Source organism: Limanda limanda, chromosome 8 (assembly GCF_963576545.1).
Source record: "Limanda limanda chromosome 8, fLimLim1.1, whole genome shotgun sequence".
In the NCBI taxonomy this organism is placed as follows: Eukaryota; Metazoa; Chordata; class Actinopteri; order Pleuronectiformes; family Pleuronectidae; genus Limanda; species Limanda limanda.
In genome coordinates, this window is record NC_083643.1 from 7890621 (window position 1) to 7916561 (window position 25941).

Here is a 25941-nt window from a genome sequence, read left to right on the forward strand (position 1 = left end):
CATACCACAGCCGAGTGTGTCCAATGAAAACAAACCAGAGAATATGGAGAACACAGAAGCCGTTCTGTGTGCCTGTTATTTATGTGATCGACAAAAATACAGGCCACACGATTTAAAACCCACAGGAGGGTCTTTAATGTTATTCAGACGTCTAGTATTTACTCAACAGAAAATGCTCCTATGCACTTGCCAAATGTTTACCCTGTGAATGAAGTGACCAGACTGTACATCACACGATGAAAACCACAGAGCGCCATACCGGAGTCCAGTCACCAGTCAGACACATGGGCACACAGCTGCTAGAGCCATCAGAGCTTCAGACAGAGAGCAGGAGCTATTTGCAGATGGCGAGGACACACATACGTCTTATTTTTGTTCCCACCGCACGTTCAAACAATATGCAAATGTCTGCTTTTACCTCTCCTGCTGTGGAAAAAGGGCAAAAAAGTCCCCAAGCGTGCTCCAAGTCCAACTGAGGGGCAGAGTCAAGATAGATAAAGGTGGCAGAAGGAAAGAAGTGTAATGAAGTCCAGACGTTTTTTCAGGAATTATCCAGAGGAACTTCTTTTGAGAATCTTTGAGAATGTTTGAGTCAATTGCTCCAGATATTTTGCGGGTATTGTTCCTGCCAGTTCTTTAATAAAATCTGCAGAAAATGAGACAATGAGTGTGCGGGTGTGTTGATGACGTCTGTAACACGAGACCAATGCAAAAATGAAAATAATTAAATAAGCTAGGATGAAAAAGAAGAGCCACAAAAGCAGAGGATGGCAACAAAGAGGTCAACTGGGAAAGAAAAGAAGAATAACAAGAGATTTGACAACAGGAGCTGAGGCCAGCGTTGATCTGCTGTGAACAAAAACAGAATTTCTGCAGCAGAATTTATACGCCATGTCCTGCGTCTCTGCATGATCTACCACATCACCCCCACTCATCTGAATACGCCAGACATCTTCCTGTTGTTTTGAATGTGTCTCTGATACAATCTCCTGCAGTGTTCTTCATATGTGGAAGGCAAACTCAGAATTCACATCTGAAAACCGCTATGAAGTATCTGATTTAATTTGATGTTCCATGGCAACATTCACTGCATCTCTGAGAGATGTAGAGACGTCTGATGTTTCCGGGGTGGACATCCTACCAAACTGAGCAAAATGTATATAGAAAATTCACAAACCATCAAATGTCAAAAGTTGGCGTCAAACCCCGAGTCTTGTTTATTTCTTTTCCTATCAGATAAGAGTTATAATGGTTACTTGGTTTTGTTTGTATGAAGTTTTGGTTCATTGGATTGCATTGAGTTCAAGGAAGAGAGAACTCCACTGCACTTTACAATGCAGCGCTCCACTGTGGCACAAAATACTAAATGAAAAGTCACGATGAATTAATCATAAAGCTACACCAGGGTGATGTAATGGACTAAAGCCCACAGGAATTAATAAATACATTGCATTAATATGAAACAAAGACTAATTATACACTGCAGAGTTAGTAATAAGTAGTACTACCATTCTTAATTAGTTGGACATGAGAAAAAGTTCAATATAAAGTGAGTTTTTTTTAGGACTAAGAAGCAGAGAGCCGTCAGGGACTAGAATATCAGCTGGCATATGGATTATTTAGAGAAATGAGAGTAGAACATCAACACTGAGCTTCTCCTCTGTCTATGCTGAATGTGATGAACATGAAACTAAGATTGATGCAGCTCATCAGCAGGATAATCCCACAAGAACACACAGATATTGAATTTCCATCTGGTTGCCACGATCTAATAACATTTAACCATTAGGCAAAGACTGAATGTTCTGTTTTCAGCTTCATAGATGAAACCACATGAGATCATGAACAAACCAGACACATACACAATGATGTTTCCGTACTTGTACTGCTGGTGGTCCTTGGTGCTGCGAGTCTTGGCCATGAAGCGCTCGGCCAGTTTCTCCAGGTTCCTCGAGTACTCCATCTCGATCTCTGCCTTTTTCCTGAAGAAGTCCTGCAGGTCCTGCAGCAGCTGGACCCTCATCTCCGTCTGCTGGTCCAGACATTTCTGCTGCTCCACCAACTGGGCCCGGATCTCTGAAGGGGGAACAAACACAAACTCAGGTCAGGATGGAGCCAGAATGAAGAGAGTGGAGAGTGAAAGAGGTGTGACATAGTGACTGACATAAGTTCGATTCATGTGATGAAAGAAACTAGTCTGACTGAACAGTGAAAAGCAAGTCTTCTGTCTGCATATCCCTCGTCTACAAAAGCCCCAAAATATTGGCCATTGCCCCTAGAGGCCAAATTAGTATAAAACGATCGCTGATGGGTTTCAAGGTTGAAAATAAGAGCTCCATCTTTATTCTTTACAGATACACAGGAGATTTCCCATCCTTAGGGAATTACCTATTTTACTGGTATACTGTAGATAGCAAAGGCACATGAGCTTTCAAGTGTTTCAGTTTAGCCAAGTCACAGACATGATCTAATTACAAATAATTAAGTTTGACAATCTCCACCAGTTATGATCCATCGCTCAAAATCTATATCGGTTGGTATAAATGGGATTAGGAACCAGAGAGATGAGCTGTTGCAGCACGTGTTCACATCAGTGCAGCAACAGTCAAATGCAGCTTATTATCCCTTAGTTATGGCTCCTCTGTGATGTGAGGTTGGCAACGCAGGTCTCAGGTGTTTCATTAAAGCTGAAAATAACTCCAAGATGAATGGAACCCGATTCCCATCTCACCCAGGGTTACAGCTCAGAGCAAAGCACACACACACACACAGCCTCATCAGTGTGTGTGCATGAAAACACAAGCCACTTGAGGAAGCAGAGGAGCGACAGCAGGTCTCACTTAAACAAGTTGCATGTGCAGATAAATTCCCCTCTGAGGTCTTCTCTGAGGAATCACGCCTGCCAGAGAGCCCCTCATTTACACATACATCCTCAACAGGTCAACAGGGATCTCATGCACGCGTGCACGTATACCAGAGCGCACAAATTGTGTCGTGTGTGTGTCCGGTCTGGTTCTGACCACGTGAAGTGGATTTCAACTAATGGAAGTGCAGCCTGGGGCAGACGTCTTCAGCAGAGGAAACTCAATGATGTGATTTGGAGTCACAGGGACACCAGAGAAGGGCACAGACTGATACCTCATATTAAAGGTATAAAACACTAAAGCTACAACAACACGCCTTCACGTTTTAATCCCACAACACACTGGGCCAGGTGTCCTGGATCATGGAAACAACATGTCAGTGCAATGAAATACACATTATTTAAGTGTGTACTTTTTTTTGGATTGTATCCTTTATCATTAAAAATAAAAGTGGGAGAAGAAACTACCTTCAGTGTCACTCAAAAAATGTTTGTGGATAAAGTGGATATATAATTCTCTGTCTCAAGACTGTGTGAGTTTGTCTGTCTAGACAAACAGAAAAGTCAGACTGCCCTCTGTGACACAGGGATATTGAAGACTCTAGAACTAATTAATTATAAATCTGTTTCAGTCTGATCCCATCACTAGTTGTTCAGCTGCCATTATCTCTCTTGTGAAACATGCAGCACTGTGAGGTCATGGCTCTCTCAGGCATTTATCACTTTTCTAAAAGAGGACAGGTCACCAGAGCTTTGTATGGTCAACTCTGAGAATACACCTGTTTTTATGTCTCAAAATTATCTTTGCAAACATCTTACTTACTTACATATTGTTTTTAAAAAATGAAGAATCCAATGGTAATTTCCACCATCTTGTGATATTAAGCTGTGTCCACCAGTTGCTCCTCAGAGGTAGTTATTCACTTCTCTCCAGTTTAAAAGTAGGCCAGTCCAGAATAGCAGCTCTGCCACATTAACCATCTTTCTGGATGTCGACGTGTATGGGTTTTACTTCTGGTTAGACGCAGTTTAAAAATGGTCCTGCCGAGTGTCCGTCGGTCCCTGGCAGGAGCGGCCCACTTGTGACTCTGCCACATAAAATACTTTGACTGTTTTTGTTGCAAATAGTCTGTAATTTAGGCAGAGATTATTTTTCCTTATTTGATGACTGAGATCTGATGCAGCTTCAAACTCACACTTTCCAACTAATGCAACTTGCTCAACTGCTGGGAGTTAATGCAGTTATCACTCGGTTGTGTGTCATTGTGTAGTAGTTGTCTTCCTCCCTGTGTGGAAATAGCACTCTCACATGTCTAGTGTTATTTTAGTGGTCTTGTGATATATACGTTTTAGTACGGACAGAAGTTATTTCTGATACAGAGCTAAAACAAGTGAAAGACGGTCATCATTTTAAAACCAAAACATTAGAATGGACGTTGCCTTAATATGGCCGACCTGCTGCTTAATTAAAACCATAATTAATATGGGTTAGGGTTAGGGTTAAATTAAACGGCATCAACTGCCTTTCCAAAAAAAAGCCAAAAGATCCTTGAGTATTTTAAGCAGACCAATTAATTTCCCAGTGTGTCACATAGTGAACAATCAACTGCTGACTTATTATAAAGAATTATAAAGTGTCCAGTCAACGAGGAGTGGGAGCTACATCAGTGTGTGTGTGTGAGCGAGCATGGACACGCGTCCTTTATGCAGTAATCAAATTAACAACAGCCTCCGCCCCATTCATCAGCATCAAATCTTCCCACAATCCTGATAAATTAACGATTTGTTAGAAACTGTTGATTACTTTATGCATTTCTAAGTAGCAGCTCCTACAGTCTGGCACACAGGGAAATAAAGCACTTAGACCGATGGGACGCGAGGGAGGTGTTTCTGCAACACTAAATCTAAATGAAAGCTTATCAAAGCAGTTTAACTCTTTGGCCACAGTGAACCTCCAACACCGGTGACGTGGGATTCAAACAACAAAGTAGAGGTTTTACTCAAATAAAAAACTTCACTCTTAAGCACACAGGGGCACTGACAACCTGGGAGACCACCAATGAACACTTAAGAAGGGGGTGGGTTTTAAAATGGCACTGCATTAAAACCCAGACGGCCTTTCTGATGAATGAGTAAAGCTCGCAATTGCTTCCATCTCCAGAGGATCTGAGGATTAAAACAAAGCTAGCATGGCACTGGCACAAAGGAGCGCGCTGGATCATTAAACACCATTACATTCTTGACCGCACATGGAAACTCATTAAATCATTAATTTTCCCGAACGTCGAACGTTGGCCGCTGAGGCTGGACGACCAAGTTTAGGTTTTAGGGAATTAATGTTAAAAGACAGCTACCTGTCAGAGGAAATTACCCTCGCTGAAACCATGGCACACTTTGCAAAGTCATGTTTTAGTTTAAGAAAAATCAGCAGTGAAATGAAGTGAAACCCGGGCAATGACCACAGTGGGGCAGATCGTTTCTCATGCTTTCCTACTACTTTAAGGGGATGTCTTTTGGCTCAGCAACAAACAAACAAACTGTTCATAGCTGCTATCTGTGTCCACAGGTCAAATCACATATGTTGACCTACATGTATGGGAAAAAAGTCTTGAGCTGCATTTTGTTATAGGATGATCTACAAGTTAAGTGTTGACTTTGTAAACTGGAGTTTTCATATCGCAGCAAACAGCCAACATATCTACAAATGGTGAGTCGTGTGTGTGAAGACGATAATAAACTTTGTTTGTAAATATATTGGAACTGGCAGATTATTATGTTTGGTCTAATAATACAGTTTTTAATTATTTAATATGCCCAAAATAGTAGCCCTTTTCTGTTTATTTATAATAAATTTAGGCAAATAAGGCTGCGAGGTGGAGTCCACTACATGCACATGATCTCAGGATGACTTGAGAACATTCGATTGGTTGAAGAGTGGGTGTGGTTTCGGTCAGACACGTTTATATCTGGTTGACTTCACCTCGACAGGAGAACTCTCAAGCCTCAACTGTGTCAATCTCACCTCTAACCAGGAGACACTATCAGACACTATTCAGCTGTTTGTCGACCAAACTAGAGCAAAGAAGAAGAAATCTTATTTTATTTTGCTTACAATTGCAATGCTCTAAATATTCAGATATAAGTCTCTGCACCATACTTTGGACATGACCTCTGATTATGACAATTACATGAACGAGTGAGGGAAAGTTAAACCCCAAAGGCAAATACTTGAAATGAATAATGAAGTTGGAGTTTGAGGAAAGCCAAACATTTCCCTTTGATCACACTTATACTTCATCTGAACCCCCTGCTGTGGGCAACATCATCCCCCCCACTGCTTCTCCTGTAACACAACCGGCACAGAGGACCTTGCACTTTATTGAAATCAAATTATATCTGACTCTACATGGTGTAGTGCAAAGTTTTTTTTTTTTCTCTAGTTGAATCCATATTACTCTTAAAGCGAGTGTTCCTCTACTGTTACATGGCGCATTCCTGTCGTTATGAGGTCATCTGTATGGTAAACATATGTAGAGGCTTCTATTCCAAAGGATTCGAGTGTGTGTGTGTGTGTGTGGGGGGGGGGGGACATCAAAGTCCTCTGTGATCCCTTACAAACTGAGGATCGAAGGGGTGATGAGAGCAAGTGAACAACGAGTTGAGAAATGGAGCAACAGAAAGATACAACAGTGTAGAAAAATAACTGTCACTCAAATTTCTATCTTCGTATCTAAAGAGGAGGAGGAGGCAAACAGTCAAACTGACAAAAGCTCCACAGGCTTTTATACCCGTATTCATGCACATGTTGACACGTGTGGCTTGCAGAATCAAAACAGGCTCTATAAAGCTGTCAGCAACAAATCCAGCTGACTGATGGACATCCAGTCAATGAACGCGCATGATGTCAATATCAACAATGAGCGAGCACCGTTGGGTCTTTGTCCTGATCGGTTTGGCCCAAAGCCCTTTTGTTTCTGGACTGGATGTGATCCAAATGCTTCTTTGGAGGGCTGCATCGCATAACTCCCATAACCCCATTCCTGGCAACAAATATGTCCAAAGTTGCAGTTCAGAAGGCCTCCTGATTTGCCAGATAGGCCTGTTCTATTGTCAAGGAAACTGCCATGTAAGCAGGATGGGTGCTGACCCACATTGTTGACCTCCAGAGAGAGAGAAACTGGGCTTCAGTAAAAACAACTCGCGCACTGTCGGAGGGCCGGAGAGAGAATATTAGCTGTCTCTCTTGACCTCGATGCGTTCTCCCTGTGACGCTCTCAATTAACCTTGCTATGTATCAATGTGTCTCAAAAGCCTCTGTTACTTTTGCTGAATGTAGAAATGTTCTCCCCCATACACACTCTCAGAGTTTCTACGCTTTCTCCTAGTTTGATTACAGTCTTCAACAGCAGCTATCTGGGACATGCCGTACCACATCAGTCCCAGGCCTGCATTTCCACATAAAGACTGGCTCATCAGCAGCACCTGAAATAGCAGCGGAGGCCTGGGGAGGGACGATGCAGGAGGGTGCCCGGCCCCACCATCTGCTTCGGATCTAAAGTTTGGGACTAGGGGGAGTTGTTGGTGCCTCTTTCTGGAGGCAGGATACAAGACAGGATAAATACCATCAGAGGTAATTACGAAATGGACGATCAGTTTTTTAACGGAGCACAAGCTTTCAATTACAGCTGGAGGGGAAATCACATGGCAGAACCAGCGGAGTATCAACAGCGCGTCTTCTTCTGACATTTTTTGAGAATTCTGATAATCAAACAAGCCCCTACTGCCATACTTGGTTACCGAAGGGCTATCAGTCGTCTTTGATAAAAAAAAAAAAAAACACTCCATATGGTAGAAATTACACAAAAAGTAGTTCCATCCAAAGCAGTTAGATTTGTAGAAGATGGGCATACCACATTGTAAATTTCCAGTGAGCTGATTTTTAAGTTGAGTCTTGACCAGGGATCTGTTGTTTGGTGTGGTTTACTTTCTAACGTCTACATATATTTTATTTTAGATTACAGGACAGGATGGTGAATTTCCCATGTACGTTTGAAGGTCTTCTGCACAATTTAAGTTACTGACTACCAGTAGATGTAAGCAGCAAACAGCAAAGTTAGGGACAGAACTTTTATTATCAAGTGTTTTGGCCTTGTCATCAATGATACAGGTCGATCTTGAGGTTAACGCTGAGGCTCAAGGTAAATCTGACTGGCTACTGGCTTGTATGGCAGTACTCTGGAAGCCATGTGTCCCGCTCTGTAGATCAGACGTCATTACCTTTTTAAACTAAATGGATGATAGTGACCATTATTAGGAGCCTTTCTAAACAACAGACTCTATACTTACTTACATTCCTGCCTGTGAAGAATGTCCTTTTGCGATACTTATATGTACCAGGGCAACAGAGAGAATAATCAATGCACAACATGTGACAAGACAGAGTTTAGATTAGATACCAAAGGGCAAGAGGACGCAGGGAAGTTCTTTGATAGGAATGTGGAAGATATTAAATTGGAATCATGCCTATGGCCACATGTGGCACACACTTGTGCCAATGAAACCATCGTGCTTCTTTTGTTCAAACCCGGATGTAAAATTCACCACTTTGAGCAGGCTGTACCTTGTGGCCATCCACCACTCCTCCTCCTCCTCCTCCCCACCTGAAGCTCTCTCTGCCCTCTCTCTCCACAATGTTAATGACAGGCAGATGTATGGGAACCTAAGACCTGCATTGATGAAACATGTGCTTTGGTGTGCCAGGACCTGGACCAGATGGGGAGACTCTTGAAGGACTACTACTCCAAGCATTGGCAAGTGCCATGTGACTGAGGAAGATGTAAGGCCAATAAATCAGGCTACGCAGAATCATCTAAGGAACACAACTGCTTTTAAAAGTTGAAAATGAGTACCACAAATTTAGGAGACCAGGAAATTTAGAAGCAGCACACAGAGCCACGTCAACAAACTGTTTAATTGTGTTCCATCGTTCAGTGTATCGGCCAAAAGCTCTTTGAACACTACACCAGTAAGAAAATACCTGAGAAATCACCAGTTCGACAAACTATTTTTTGTTTTTTCATGTTGCAACAATCATCTTGTTATAATTCATAAAAATATTAGACTATGTCATCTGGATCGGTACATGACTCAGTGACATCACTCTGATATCCAATGAGTGAATTATGTCACTATTGGCATCCAACACCTTTAGTGGATTGGACTCAACTTAACTCAAGAGTCTCCCAGATGGGAAACGTTCTTCTATTCGACACCCTGACTCATTCGGGCCAATGGGTCATTACAGTGGGAGGCAGACACAATACACTTGTAAAACAAACTTTGAGACAGACTACTGGGGAAGTGGTCACATGACAGGCTTGTGGAGGAGGAAATGTGTAATGTCTTGGTTATGTTGGTGGGTTGAGTAAGAGGTTGAACATGTGCTTGGTATGTCAGACATTGTTTGACACTGCCACCCCCTCTGCCCTGCATCTGGGTCTGACTGATGGAGTACGTCACTGACTCCTGTACTCGTTATCTCACATTACCTCAGACTACCTCATTTGAGATCACATTACTGGTATGTTGGGCTTCTTTTTACCACCATGTCTGTGTCATAAAAACATAAAGGGCATTGAGAGGATAAAAAAGTATTTTTTTGGGTCGAAATAATAACGGATGAGACACAGCTGCCACTTGAAGAACAGTCAAGTCTGTCTGAACTAATACAGACCTGCCAAAAGAGGCTGAACAGATTCCCTCCAATCACATCAAGCACAGCCAAACTACACACCACATACTGCCAGCTTTGCTAAAGCATTTTATCTTAACATATTACAGAACTGGCAAAGTGGAGCCCATTACAACATCTGACAGACATGTTAGCAGCTTCCAAAACCACAGAGAGGCCTCCAATTCAAGAGTACTGCAGGCTACTGGGATCCAGACCGTTAATTCAGAGTGGAAAAGAGCGAGGCCCATAATCCTCCGCTTCTTTCAAACGCTACAAGCCGAAGCAACTTCCTTTTGGAACTGTAACGATCCAATTGTCTGGTTCCACTGACGTGAAGTGACTTACAAGAGGTATGTTTTACAGCAGCTTATGTGCAGTGGCAGCTTTGTTTCTTAAGCCGGTTTCAGACATTAACTTTTTGCCTTTTACGTACGAGGAGAACAGGAGGAGATTGTCCAGGGCCTGTTTACATCAGTAGGAATAGTCATGTAACATTCAGGCACCCACGTCGACCGTTATCAACAAAAGCTCTTGAATCTCATCGTTTCTACAAGTCGGGGGGGCAAGTAAAGTATCTGCAAATCTGTGTAGTAACTGACTGCATTCTCAGTTTCAGGAAAATGCCTCCATTACGATTTCTTCTGACATAAAATACAGCAGTGGAGACTTGTGTTTCCTCTCAGGCTCAGTATTGTCGGCACAGTCTCAACAAGTCCTGCTTCCTGCACTAATCTCTGTCAGTTCCTTTCAGTGAGGTAATATTTAACAGTGTTATTTCAATAATCGAACGTAATAATCGCTGTCAATTGGACTCAGCTCTGCCAAACGGCATGTGGGCCAAAAAAGTCGTGGTTACTAAGGCAACGCCCTCACAAATGAGAAGCCTACAGTGAGCAGGAGGCAGATCAATCACAGCTGACATTGTTGTGGCCTGTGAGGACCGTCGGTTTGATCCAAATAAAACAGGAGTGAGGAGCTGAACGCTGGGATAAGTAAGCACACTTTAGAGTCCAGGCTGTTTGTTCAGCTGCTGTTTAACATCCACGCATTCTGTTTGATCTGGACACGAGTCTGATGTGTGTCACTCTGCATCTTTTTGTGAGTCCACCCTTAAGTTACTCCACTAACTCCACTTCTGGATGTCAAATAATCAAGTCTGTAGACCAGAGCCAAACTTATCCAGCTTTTGGGGGCAGATGCCAATACCAATATTAAGGAGGGAAAATATTCCAACACATTGACCAGTATATATACATTTGCTATGACAAAGAAATGTAATTGAGGCTTGATATGGTAGTTTGACTTTATTGTAAATTGTGATGAATAAAAAGAAAACAAACTATTTAGAGCGTGAAATGTGAAAATAAATTAAATAAATAAATGTATATGTTGTTAACACTCGCTTTTTTTCTTTTCTTATAGCAGTACCTAGTAGCTGTGTTTAGTCATTAATTGACAACGGTCTGATGATTTAAAACTTGCTGAACATGTGGAATCCATTTAATATTTACTTTACAAATCCACTGACCACAGGGATTCTGAAGGATTTAATTGCTGTTGATGTGATGTTAATGTGAGAAGAAGCTGTTTGAAAAGTTTCTATGGACATTTAGTTTTTTTGTGCTGTGACTCTGGGTCTCCATTGGAATCCTTTTGTATGTCCTCTGAATCAAAGTGGACCAAAGCTGCCGCCCTCTGAAAAGACGCTCGCTGCAAACTTTTCAAAGACACCTTCTGAGCCTACGGGGGAAGAGAATTTGACACTGAAAACATTTTCAGCAGTGTTACCCTAAAAGAGAGAGAGAGACACAAAGTGACGGGCTCGGCTTCGCTTTAACGCTTTTAATGCTAAGGAATATTACAAAAGGTAGACGGGTAATGCTCCGGACAGGACGTGGTTACAGCTGTGTGGCTCAGCTTCAGAGGGAAGGAGAATCTGCGAGAAATACATTGATCTCTTTCAGTCTCCTGGCCGGACCTCAACCGGTTTCCTCATTCATCTGCAGACTATACCCAGCTGCTCTGTCTGCTGCCCTAAAGGGACCAGTGTGGGTGCTTGTGTGTGAATGAAAGCAAAAAAGAGACATAGATAATCTGTATACTTAAAAACCAGCCCAGGCAAAGGCCCTCAGCTTTTCTTTATATTCAAAGGCATGTGCATACACCGAGTTTAGGAAAGTACACTGGACCCACAGTTTCTAAATATCACAAGTGCAAACTACTCCTATTTTCCAGATGAAAAACGACACCTCACCTGGCACCTGGCCTGCCTGTGTGCTTTTGTTTGGGGGATATTAGCGATGGGAGAGATAAAGCAGCTAAAGCTCATGTGTCGAGGCTGCTACTCACCTCCTCATTATCAACCCAGCTAACCCGAGGCTAGGGACTTGGCTGGGCAGGCCCACCACTCTTACAGTTGGGATGTTTGTTTGGGGCAACAATACTATGAAAATACTGCGGTGGGACAGCTGAAGAGATAAATGGCTGTAAAAAAAGGTTTTTGCAAGAGAAACATCTGGAACGGAGGCGCACAGGCTTTCATCTACAGGGGATAAGTTTCCTCACCTCGCAGCAAATACAAATGGAAACTGCCGCGTACTGGCAAGGACTTGAATTATACAAACCCTGAAAGATGAACCTAAAGAATGGAGGAGTAGTTATGTGGCCTGCGGTGATAACTGTTTGAAGGAGGGGTTGTTTCGACGAGAATGTGGAGATACATGTACTTCCCTGCATGTGGGCCCCCAAGGAGACAGGAAGGGAAGAAGGAGACCAGGAGGGCAGATAAATGAATAAATCACACAATGTGGCTCCTCACACACGCACCTGCATACACGTGTGCACCTGTGTGGGGGCTAAGATGGGGGTACTGAGACCAGTCTGCTGGTGGGGAAGATCCATCAGTTTGATGGCTCCGTCATATTCAAGTCAGCTACCCTCACTTCTCGTTCCCCAGAGTATCTCCTGACCCCAGTTCTTCGCTTGTCTCACTAAACTGCTTGTCTCATTTCACTGAAAACTGGACAATTTGCAGTAGGACCCCTTGTGGTAATGCTGGTTGCAGCTTTCTATCTGAAACTGGAAATGTGACCTGCGATAAATTAGCTAAGTAGAGGTCGGCCACAGAACCCTGAAGCCACCGCTGCTGCAAAAAGAGTTGTTCACCTGAGTATTTAAAGTTCAACGGGATCAACTCAGTATGAAGGACCCAGAACTGGAGGCTCAGCTGTAGCTGAAATATCTGGAATTAGTAGATACTTAAAAACAGCCTAAAAACTGAAACTATTTGATCTTTTTTATGCAAAACTTTACTTTATTATTGCACTTAATTACACAAATAAATCAACTGCTCTGATACATCCTAGATTGCATTAATTCGTATCTCCTTACTGCCTGTTTTCCTTCCTGTCCTGCTATTTCTCCCTACGCCATCTATGTGCCTGTCACTCTGACCAGCTGCCCACTCAACTGTAGTGTTTGTACATCTGCCTGTCCTCACAGTATGCACATCTCTATTTTAAAAGGCCTGGTCCTTTGCGTGTCTTCCCACACAGCGACGTGGAGACACCAGAGCTAGGCTGGGACGCCGTGGCCTGGAGCCAGCTGGAGCCGCTGCCAGTTTGGTTTGACAACGTGTTCCCACTGTCGGGACACTGTGGCACCGTGAGGCCAGAGGAAAGTATAGAGGGGGAGAAGAGATGACTGTGCAGAGACAGAGCTGAGGTGTCACTGACTGAGCTGGGCCACCCAACCAAAAGAGAAGTAGAACACACTTCAAGTCAATCAGAGAGTCAAATGTTGTGCGACATCTTGATTTGATGTGACAGCCTCTGTTTTATGCTGCTGTACATATGCACAACAATTACTGGATCCAAGAATAGCTGTGTTTTTACAGCAAAGGGGTGTGTGTGTGTGTCTGTGCGTGTGTGTGTGGGTTGAGCATGTGCTCATTAAACTCCTTTTAAACTTTGACCCGATGAGAACTGCATTCTTTCATTTAAAGCCCCAGCATTTGCACGGTTTACGGTTTTGTCTGAGGCTACATCTACACGAGGGCATTTTTAGTTTTAAAAGCATCACTGTTGCTATGCTTACGTCCATCATCTACACAACATTTTGAGCATGAAGAAGTTTGGAAACAATGCTGGACCCATTTCAGTTTGAAAACTGAAATAGAGACCTTTAAAAACAATTACACGGTCACTCGGTTCTTATTCTTCTACTGCACTTACTGTCATAAAAGTTCCACCTCATCAGCCGTCTATTCATAGTACTTTCTGTAACTAAGTACATATACACATACACAAGCCATGTTTGTATGGGCAGGGATCATTATTAATATGGAGCTAAAACACCTGTGTAGTGTTTTAAAACTGTTTTAAATCTAAAACATATTAGTACGGATGTATCCTGACATTAAATCCACCCAATATTACACAAAGCTGATGACGCATGCTATTCAAGAGACTAAGAAACAATGTATTGCTGAGAGTTTGCTTCCATTGACATTAGAATAGTCCACTGGATTAGGAGCTTAGAGAAAGTAGCCCCAGTCTCACAGAAATCTCTGTTAAAGCCTCTGAGTCCCTTTATTACATCCCCCATCTCCATAAACACCTGCCGCTAAGTGTCCCTCCAGAGTCTTCACAAAGGTTGAGGTCCTTGATGCAATTTTAGTTGACATCTCTTCTAAATTATTTCTACTTATTACCACGGAGGAGGACGGGGGGAAACGCACCTTGGGGCTGTTTTTCATTCTCCCTTCTCATGATCGAATGTTTCATCTTTCCAGTTGATGAAAACAAATAACGGAAAGAAAGACTGCCCTGTGATTAGCTTAATCCATCTTTTTATGACTCCAATAAAGGATCAGTCGATGAAGGGAGGCTGTGTACTTCAAAAATATGCTAATGCAGGAACAGGTTCTTGCCAACACAAACAAAAACAACTCGAGACACCAATAAAGTAATGAGCAAGCTCCTTGTGGTTTATGCTTTAATCAAGGTATCCACTTTAATCACAGCCTGTATTACCACAGCGGATAATTTTTATGAAAACAGTATTTCTTTATTTATTTCCAAGTGAACTTTCTGAGTCTCTGCAGATGATTGTGTTGTGTTGAATATATCAACTGTTGAGCTGCAGCAAAGTGAAGCACGAAACGCAAAGTAAATATAACCTAAGAGTTCATATGTGGACAGAAGGTGTGCAGCAATGATCTTGACTTTAACATCTTTGTATTGCTTATTAGCATGATGACAATTGATAATTAGCACGAGACACAAAGTAGAAGTGACGCCGAAGGGAATTCGAGTGGGACTAAGAGTCAGAGAATCACCGAAGTCCATAGAGTTCATGAGAAATGAATCACTAAAGGTTTATGTGGTTGTTTTCCTACAGAGAGGAGGGAGGAGATTCTGATAAGATGTTTAATTCCTGCTCGTTTCTCACTATGGTTGATTCAGTGATCGAAGACGCTTCAGAAGAGCAAACAGCCAGCCCACACGTGTGTGCCACAGTCAAAGAGAGCATCGGCCAACCTCAAACTTCGAGCATGTTCTGGCTCACATTAGAGAGGGTGCTCTAATACTGTGGATTCAAAGTGAAAAACCCACATGGGAAACATCAGCCATTCCTTCATAATTTGTACTGCATCCACTAAACAGTAAAAGAAAAATATCGCTCTCCCCGCTCATGTGTTTTTCTTCTCGTTACTGACCACCCCTCGCTGGGCCCCTCCCCTCGGCCCGCCACAAAAAACAGCACCTCGCAGGATGTGCGGTTTCTGGTCCTTTGATAGGGTTATGCCAGTAGAGGAGCTGGATGGACCGCCGAGAAACAACCCTACTATTGACGACAAGGCCTTTAATTCCAGAGGCATGGACATGTGCTGCAAGCCCGCTGGGGAGACCGGGGGAGCAGGAGCAACAGAGGAGGGAGGCAGGAAATGGTACGAGGCTGGTTATTGGTTAGAAAAGTGTTTGAAAGGAGGACTGAGGACCAAGGGAACAGGATTGAACAGCTGTAGAGAATGAAGGTTGCATAAAGTACCTTACATAAAGTAAGACAAGTTGTTCGATGACTCCCAAAGGGACTATACTTCACTACAGTTAGTCAATGACAGAGAGAAGGAACACACCGATAAAGGCAAAGTAAATTCCCATGAGGAGAAATGTTTAATGGACGTTTCACTGGTGGAAAAGAGTTCAACAGAAAGTTTGCAGTGTTTCACATGTCGTTGATGGTGTTCAAAACAATGGAGTGTTTCTCCATTACACACTCAACTCTCCATCTGTTTCTCTTTTGCTCCTCTGTAAATCTTAGCATTGCATTGGCAAACATTTTGTCTGTTTGCCTCATTCTTCTTATCTCCCGCTTCTCATGTTTTGAAAATATATGCACAAATTCAATACGAGCGATGTATTTTCCAGCAAAAACCCTCCAAAAAAGAATGAATATCATGAAAAAGACTTTCAAATTCATAATCAGCTCCAGACTCCAGATCTTCCAGAGAAACGCTTGACGAGACAAAGCTACTTTCAAGGTCAAAAACGATGGATAACGTATCTCCAAAGGAGCAGCTGGAGACAAAGCACTCACATGGCACCAGGCACAAACACAACCCCATTCAGCCCTCTCTAAAAACACTTTAACAAACTCCACTGTGTCCACACACAGGCAGTATTGATTACAAGGGTAATGCCTTTAAATTAGACTCTAAGTAGCACACAACACCCTTTAGTTCCAGGCCTGTGGGTGTTAATAGGACGTATAAATGTTTATTTAGTGATGTCCTGTGTGTGCGTGTGTGTGTGTGTCATTTGCTTCTCTACACACCCATCTGTCATCTTTCCAAACTTTCTGTGTAAATAAATGATGGGAGTTTTTTTTGCGCTCTCACATTATCAACCAACATCCATTCATCCCACTAATTTAAACGTTTGTGTAGCGTTGACGGGCTGAAAACGCAGAAACTTCACCCAAAATTCCTCTGGGGGGGAAAAAACACTTCATCTTTCCCACCTGGTGCTCAGGGTTGTGACAGCTGAAACAATCCACTCCAGGAGACAACTTCAGTCTCCAGCTAACATAATCACTTCGGAGAATGTGAGGTCCAAGGACGGGGGGGGGAGGTGTAAGAGCTGTCTTTTAACAGCGCTAAAACATACTGACGTCATTTTAACTTGCTATCTTGAATGAGGCAACGTAAAAGGTTGGAGAGTGTCTGACGGTTAAGGTTTGTGAAACACTTCGATCGACCTCAGGACATTCAAACCTAGTTTTCTAGATTTTATTTACTTTCACAGCAAAAAAAATGTGTTAGATGTGAATAAAAACACAATTGTCGTGAGAAACAATCTCAAAAATTTGTATTTTTCTGAAATCTCTGTCTCCAATGTTTCGCTTTGAGGTTACTTGAGTTACACGTTCTTCTCTGATGACAGAGTACAGGCAGATTGATCACCTGATATATGTGGACGGCTGATGTCCCGTGAGAAGAATAAAAGAGCTGGAGCAAACGTCACTTAACCCAAATTGGTTGGATAAAGTCCAATTCCACAGTTACATGGTTTTGTCTATTATTATTAAGTCAGTATCACAACGTACCCAATCTAGGGATGGAAAAACCTTGACAACAGGTTTATCTTCAGACTTGAGGCAGTATTGATGCTGCTGAAAACTAGGCTGTTGAGCCGTATCTCTTCTGTGGCACTAAACTAGCAAATCTACCACATCATAGTTATTAACAGCCTGCCTACAGGGGCATCAAACCACATTGACTATCTATCTACAAAGAAAACTAACTTTGGAGACCTGTTTCATGAACCAGCCTGATCAAGAGGCTTTTACAGTATATAACGTTTATAGAAAATGACCGGATCTGCTTCAACTCAGTCTGAATGTCAGAGGAAGAGCATCAGTGTGACTTACGTCTTCTGGCTTGTCACAGGCAAAGGATTGAGGGCACAGGGGTTGGGGCTGAAGTGGGCGTGTTGGGGGTTGGAGTAATGAGGTGCATGGCCGGGTGAGCTAAAGCTGGGATTGAAGATTGTGGGAAGAGAATTAAGGGCAGGTGGAGGATAGTTTCTTTATGGGAGGGGGGGCGGGCTGTTTGCCTTCCAGCTGGGGGTTTATGTAGAGAGAAGAATCATTTCCCATAGATAAGAGATAATGTCTTTGTGTAAAGAGCCAACACACCAGTGCACGTGGGGTCTTTTCCTACAGCCACAGGAGAGAAGACATTTTTGCCAAGAGCCAAACTTCAAAGCAAAAGCAAAATCTAAAATCAAAGAGATGTAATTATGCTGATATGACACACTTTAGAGCTTCAACCAAATATGCACCCATGCATTTTTTTATGCCTGTTTAAAGGATATGAATGAATCATCAGAGACCAAGAAGTGGGATCATCTTAAGTGTACAATCATTATCATTTTATTATCACGGAAGGTCCAAATGTTCCCAAAAATCAAACTAAATATTGAGTGGAATCCCCGTGTTTTAGAGTTGTAGCTAATCAAACTGACAAGTCAGAGCAAACTTTATAAGAACAAGGGATTAAATGTACTAAAAGATGGGAATTTCTTTCCACTCTCACTGTGATGTAACAACTTTTGTCAGGGCAGAGCCGCACTGCATGGGCATAATAATGAGGCTGTCTGGATCCGGACAGCTCACTGCAGTGCAGCTACATTTGGTGGTTTAAACTTAGGAGAAATATTTGCTCCACATTCCTCTTCCCAAGATCCAACTTAGAGATCCTCACCTGACAATGGAATCTTATGAAGAGGAGGGGGGGGCGGGTTCAGTCAGGGTAATTACACGTTTGTCAAACTGACGACGGCAGAGTGAAAAACTCAAGCATCATAGCGAGAAGACACTCAGGGTACTCATGTTTCTTAAAATGAAGGTTTAGTTTATATCCTGAGAATCAAAAGGTGTCATCATGCCACAGGTTTACTAAACTTCAAACATCATTAGCATTGGCAATGCAGCGAAGCATTTAACCTAATTTTCACCTGGAGCCAAGTTTCAGTTGACTGATCAGCTTTCACTTATTCACTTGATGATACAGTCCTGAATTAAACATAGTTGGTGTCAGTTTGTGTGATTTAAAACCGATTTTGTCGTGTCAAAGATAGTTTGTCTCCAGTAGAATATTCTCATCGTTTCCCAGAGTCTCTGAATTATCTTTCCTTGAGCAACCTGGGAATCTCCATGCTCCCTCATTAATGAGGGGTCATAAAGACGTCTGTAGAGACAGGTGGTCATGTAGAGGAAGAGGCGTGCAAGTTAAAAGGTTAAGGAGTTGTGCCATCAGAGTTATGTCGTTTCCATGCTGGGAACGTCAGGAACGACGAGCAGAAACTAGACTCAAGTTTCAGCGTTCCTTGTTTTCTACGTTCTGACAGAGAGTCTCATGAACTATTTAGCTCTGTCAAAGTGATCCATCTTTAAAACACCAGAGTTACACCAGGGATCCTGATGCTTGGCTCAACATGGTAATGACTATCAGACATTTCTACAACTTTCCGAAAATGAACAAAGCCTCAACTTTGTGATCGGCCATCCATGGCACCCGAGTTATGGAGAATGGCCCCAGGGTGTGAACTTTTGCTTTCCTTACTTGTTCTCGACATAATTCCTCTCATAGAACATTTGTCAGAGCTGAATATTACGCAAACCAAAATTCACTTTCCCGTCAGTTACGTTTCTGACCGAATGTCCTGCAGCCAGTGGACCAGTGTGTCCCCTGGTCACAGTCCCTCTCACAGCCAGCAGGGATTGATTTCTCACCAGGCAGAGAATGAGGAAGTCAACAGTGACGACCCCCCCCCCCCCACCCCTACATCACAGGGAACCAGAGGCCAAGACAGCCTGACGCGATCAGCTCCAACACACACACACACACACACACACACACACAAGAGACTGGGAAATTAGACGTTTTCACAAAAGACCTCATTTCCAGATAATTATAGTGGAAGTCAATATGGAGGAAGTGACAGAGTTACGTACTGTTATCCCCCCGACCTACCCTGAGGGAGTCTTTAACTTCCAGCCCTCCCCATTCTCTGAGGCCGACTCTGAGAGCAGACCCTCAGTTTGACTCTCAGGTGCTGCAATGACAAGTCTTCCACTGGGAAAAAAATGTCTGTCAGAAATAACTCATAAAGGCCTTTGTCATCTTCCCTGTGTGAACACGAGCTTGACATGACTGGACAGGTGACATCGAATGCCGCAGGAAGCTACACCACACAGATCCACCCGGTGCTTTTGAATTACCACAGGAGTTGAGCGCGGCCGGAGAATGTAATCGACCTCGGGGCAGCTGCTCGGAGCGCGAGAGACAAAGAGCGAGGAGGAAGAAAAGAACAGACAGATCAGCTTTCACTGCCCTTTGTTTCTCTACACCGCAGAGAGCAAGACTGGGGCTTTCTCTTTTTGGGTCTACCACAGAGCCGGGAGAGAGAGGCCACCCGTTTTCCTCTGTTCGCTGTGTGTCCAGTCGTGCAGCCCCCACACACCTAGCACAGGTTTCCATGCATCACGCCCCTCTGACACGCCATCAACCAGGACAAATCACAGGACCCCAGGGGAGAGGGTAGCTTCCTCCACACAGCCTGATTAAAAAGTAAGATATATGAGGCATGTCCACAGCGCCTGTGTCCAGCTGAGCAGCTGACACACACACACAGAGCTGACAATTTGAATTGTTCAAAGCTATGATGATGCATCAGTCATTTCTGTCCTCCTCCAAACGGAGATCACAATCTATAATTAAGGGATCCACACACACACACACATATTTGTATAGTAACTATGTATATAGGCTATACACCACTAAAAAGGTTATGAGAAAAAGGGCAGACCAGGACACCATCAACTTCGTTCTATTTTCAGACTAGTCCGATATAAAAAACTAACTTTGCGTTGCAGCTCTTGCTCCTATTAAGCTATAATAAAATGGGCTGTCAGGGAGTCTACAGGGACTTTTTGAAGAGAGCAGTGTGCTCCACTTCATCCTAACCTAAAAAGATCCACCCAGAAAAAGAAATGACACGACAAGGTTCTCCTGGAACTGAGCAGCAGCCTCATGCAGAGACCCAGCACTCTGTTAGGCCGGGTCCTTCAGGGGACGGACCGATGGTGCCACTAGACTAGAACAAGTGATGTACGTTTCTTGAAATGTTCATGGACGATAAAGAAAGCTGTCGCCGGAGAGAGAGCATGTGAGAATAAAACAGAGGGAGCAGTGTGAGTTAAAACAGAAACAATTTACCGGTTTCATCCCGGTTACGTACTCAAGACCTACATTCATCCAAGCATCAGAGTTCTACCACGGTAAATACATAGAAAAACATGTTTTTCTAGCACATTACGAGACTCATTGGCTCAACCTTCGCAGTTCTTACGATGTGATGGAAACAGAAATAGGAATTCAGTTTATTAAGCTGCGAATATCTCAGGAGAGCTATACTTTCCAGGAACCTGTTGGCCAGTTACTTTGCAGTGAAGTTACATAGGAATGATAATCATTAGTTATTAGTCGGAATCACCAAAGGGATCTATGCCGCCAGCACGACCGGCAAATCCATCTGATTGACCAGAGCTGGCAGAGCGGCGGTCCGAGGACTCGGGTCAGGGGTCAGAGGTCAGCGGATTGGTGACCAGCGGGTCGAGTTGTCCTGGACAGAAGACCACCAGCAGGGGGTCAGCAAGAGGATACACAAAGGGCTTCAGGAGACAGAAACCCAATACCAGAAGTTTTGAACTTTTTACTTATCGGCTTCTCGTATTAATCAGTCTGCTGTGTGGGTGGGTGGGCGTGTGTGTCTGTAAGCGTGCTAGAAATAGTTGATGACTCAGCTGGATTATTTGCTTTCATCTGACTGTAAACCAGAGGCAAGAAGATATGAAAGAACTATCAGCCATTTCATCTGTTGCATAATAACCACATGGCATGAGGTCTCATGACGATTAAATAATTGCGCTATTTCTGGAAACAGCTGACGCGCGTTGCAGAGAAGTTGGGGAGCTTTCAGGGAAAGTAGAAGCTTCATAAATACCCCAGAAGATAGAAGGTGGGGGGGGGGTATAAATACATAGCTTCATCTGTCACGTTTAGTTTATTTCAACGTTGATGCAAGCCATGGGGAAACTTGGGAACTGAGAGAGTGAGGAGGGACATGAAGCAGGCAAAGCAGGAGTGAGACTTTCCCCATGTGAGACCACGGGAGCAGGACACAACCAGCAGCAGTGGCTGTGAGAGAGATCTTTATCTGTAAAAGGGCTTTTTTTTCCCGCAAGCACCCCACGTATGTGTGACTGGAACCACAGCATGGCTCCAGTTTCCATCGCAGGGGGGGGGGAGCGTGGCTCAGAGTTCAGGCAAGAGCTCACAAGACCTGCCTGTGGCCGCGAGAACACCACCAATGGCTGCAAGCTCGGCCCGGACCCACTCCTGCTGCAGCAACCCACAATGAGCCTTTATTGTGAGGGCGATGAGCTCAGAGCTGCGACCATGGGAAACTTGGTCCAGCTCCACTCCGCTGGACTAAAAACAGAACAGATATGGAGGCCGTTGTGTCCACATTAAACGACGTGGACATTTCAGGGTGTCTGCAGCAATGACACTGCAATACAACTTCAAATAAAAGACAGAACGTTAGCGACTTAGCTTTGAGCTATAATCAGCCAGACTAACAGATGCAAAAGAGATGCAGCCTCCGGTTGACGTTTCATTGATCGCTTATTTTTATAACACCATTAACCCCTCAAACTTCTCCTCGGGGCGGCCCAACACAGCAGCCGTGCCCTGAGGGGTGGTTTCTCTAGCTATTGATTCCCTCAGGTCGTGGGGTCAAGGTAGAAGAAAGGAGAGTGGGGGAGGAGATGAGGGGGACCAGATCAGTAAATTAAACTTCTGTTCATCAGTGTTAAGGGGGTGGAGAGGAAAGACAGAGGGTGGAGGGACAGACGCCGTGTGAAACTTTACACCTCACGGAAACTGCATTTAACACCTCGATTTTATCAGATCCAAAATTATGTCTGAAATTGTTGTGTGTGTGTGAGACCGAAAAATGATTGATGCAGGAATAAATTATTAAATGCTATAATTAACAGGGTTTTGGCAAGAAAATGTTATCAACTTTAAGAGAGATAAAGTCCCATAAGATATAATATATGAGAAAATGGGTTGTACTGTTGACATTTAGGACTGATTTAGTTTGAAATGGGATCACAAGTAAGACTTGGAATACTTCTGAAGATGTTAGAAGCATTTCTTTGAAATTTGTTGTAGAAATCCTACAGATTAGATAAGGTAAGATACGATAATTAATGTGTTAAAGTTATTTTTTAACCATTACATGTTTCTTATAAGAAGTACAGAGATATACAAACACAGCTGAAGGCCCAGGATCAGATAAAGTCTATAAAGTGCCTTCAGTTTGAAATGAGGTGAATGGTTCAGCACCTAAACAAACCAATTTGTTTCAGGAAAACTAGTTTGTTTTGTGGGACTGTAAAAATGCCAATAGTGATTCAAAAGACTGATAAGGCCAGTTGATAATTTAGCTATGCTTAGTACACTTACGTAATCACTGCCAGGCTTTTCCAGTGGGAGTACGTGACGAAACAGGAACTCCTCAAAACTCCTTGATTAAAGACACTTAGTACCTGAGCCAAGGAGCGAGCCACAGCTTGTGAACAGATTTCCACGGTTAGTAAAAACCTTTGACACAGAGAAGAGGAAGCCCAAGTGGCAGATGTCACATTGTTTAAGTGAATGCAGGAAATAAGAACCGTCGAGAGTCTCTGCTTAAAGCATGTTTACACTCATCTTAAAAAGCTTTCGCCACCGCTTAATGCATAAAACGGCTTACGGAGGGCAGATGAATCGGCTGAACACACACAGAAACAGATTAAAACAAGTCAACCAAGTCAAGGCTTATGACATCCGTCTTCACTTATTTCTGCTCTGACCTCGTACTGTCCCTCCCCATCCCCCCATGTCTCCTTCCTCCTAATCCAGCCCTACTGGGTGGCGGGCAGCAGCCTGGCCTGATGGTCAAACTGTGTCTGTCTGCCTTCCTGTCCATCCATCTGCTGGGCCACAGCAGTGGTTCCAAGGAATTAATGTTGTCCAGGGAGCAGCCAAAATCTCCCTAATCAGCCTTAAACCTCCCTTTCTCATTTCACTGTTTTCCCCTTAGTTTTAATTCTTGTTTTTCGCTTTTAAGCACCGTCCAATTCAATAAACACCCTGTACGTCCTATTAGCTAATTCACAGTGTAGCTACTCACTGAATCTCATCCAGCTCATTACCAGGCATGCTGGTCCCATGGAGGGATTCTTCCTCATGTCCCAACACCACCAGCAGAGAGCCGGGTTGGAGTTGAAGCAGAAAATAGCATCAGAACATTACATGTGCAGAGACTTCAGTCAAAAGAATGGTTCACATTTCGCTGTGTTCATGGTAGAACCGTCTCAGCCGGCGTCACGCTGCTCTGGATCTGATCCTTTCTGAGAAGAAACTGAATTAACCAGTGTTGGTTACAACTGCAGACAATACACAGAGCTTCTGGTTTTTGTCTTCAGCAGCAGTGGTGCCTCGTGAATTGCAGCCTTTTTGTTTGGTTTGTGGATGCGGAGGCATGGTCAGGGTTTGGTTTCGCCTCTTTTCTTGAAGGGGGAGGTGAGGGTCAGGGGGGGGGGGCTGCAGTAATGTCCTGGTGGCCTTTGTGGTGACAATGAAAAGCACAGCAGGGGACGTGAAGCCTCACTTGTGCTCGGTTGAGTTTATTAAACTTTAAAAAGGGTGCGTGGCCACAGATGGTTCCGTCAATAACTATTCACCCGCCCATGCAAAGCGCACGCCCGTACACAAACAACCACTAACGCCACACCCCACGCCACACCACTGGGTGGAAACAAGCTACAATCCCTTCTGGAAGATGGGGCGGTAAAATCAGATGGTAAGCGTGTGAATGGTGTGTTGCTGCTCTAGGATGCGTTAGGATTCCACTGGGCTTTCAACCTTTAGACTCCATTAACACCTCTTTTAGGGGCTTTTAGCAGAAATCATCCCGGACCCACCAACATCCACACTGGACTATTAGGTAGAACTGCTGCAGGAACTTTAAAAGTGTTTGTGTCAGTAGTCTCTTTTACACAACATGTTCATGGCGGGAATGTCCGGATTTTGTTCTGCCAGCACTGTTCATTCACTGTTCTACCTTTATGCCAGCAGTGGAGGTAGTTAAAGAGCCGGATCAATGCCTGTGTAAAATGGAAAGCCTGCATGGTGCGACAGATGCTGACATATAACTGCTCCCATGGGAAACAGTGCCTGGGAACAGACTGTGAATGTAGCTTGGTGTTTAATGCACCAGCGTGTTGTTATGCTCCAAAATTCCAGTTTAATTCTGAATTATTATTTTGAGTTTTCATTCAGCTGGTTTGAAAACGACCTTGTTAGACGTATTCTAAAAACCAACATATGCAAAGAACAAGTGATGGTGAGTTTCCCAGGACTTAGACCCAGAATATTGAGGTATGACAACAATAGCTAATTTATGATAACTTTCCATTTTCAATCAGTGTTTAACAAAACTAACTAGTTAGGTTGGTAACATTGGCATACCATACAAAAATCACTCACTAGTTCAGTGTAAGCAAAAAAGTCCATATAAAGATGGGCCAATTCATGGTTACAAAGCAGGATTACTGTTTAAAAGAGGCAAGTGACAGAAATTGCTAAATTCTGCCTCTTGATATAGTTTATTAATGTCACTAAGATGTTTCAAGTAGCAAAATATAGAAAAAGAAGAAAGAAGGGGAAGAGGAGGAAAGTTTAGGAAATTGTGTCCAATATCCCACAACATTTCAATTGGCTTCAGGGACTCACTGTAGCAATGGTCCCCGAAGTTGTCATTAACTTGTTTTCTTATAAATTCTAGATATTGCTTTTGCTTAAAAACATCATGCATGAAATGGTGACCATGTCGTAGCTTCCACTTTCAGTGCACCACACCCTCCACATGTCACATGTCTGATGCTGAACTGGATTTATGTCACTCAAATCCACAAAAGACCAGTTTAAAACATAATTACAGCTCAGACTCAGCAGGTTCCAGATGTCATATTTGCACGACATCTGGATTGTGTGATACACAGTTATCTACACATACAAGCTCATCTTCTGCCACACAATTATACAACAATTCCTACTATTGCTGATGTATAAAAATCAAGGACATTTAGGCCACAAGACAAATTCTGTTGATTTGAAAGATAATCACAACCGCAGCACCTCCAGGCAGCTTCCTGCCCCTAATCC

The 25941-nt window shown here is 43.3% G+C and overlaps 1 protein-coding gene across 4 annotated transcripts in view; it reads right to left on the reverse strand.

The window, feature by feature from the left end:
- The window catches only part of srgap1a (SLIT-ROBO Rho GTPase activating protein 1a), a 79853-nt gene that overhangs the window by 48833 nt on the left and 5079 nt on the right, over window positions 1-25941 (reverse strand). For all 4 annotated transcript variants that reach the window (XM_061076682.1, XM_061076681.1, XM_061076680.1 and 1 more), the window contains exon 2: window positions 1881-2076. In XM_061076682.1, the coding sequence (XP_060932665.1) occupies window positions 1881-2076 (196 nt within the window). The remainder of the gene's footprint in view (window positions 1-1880; window positions 2077-25941) is intronic.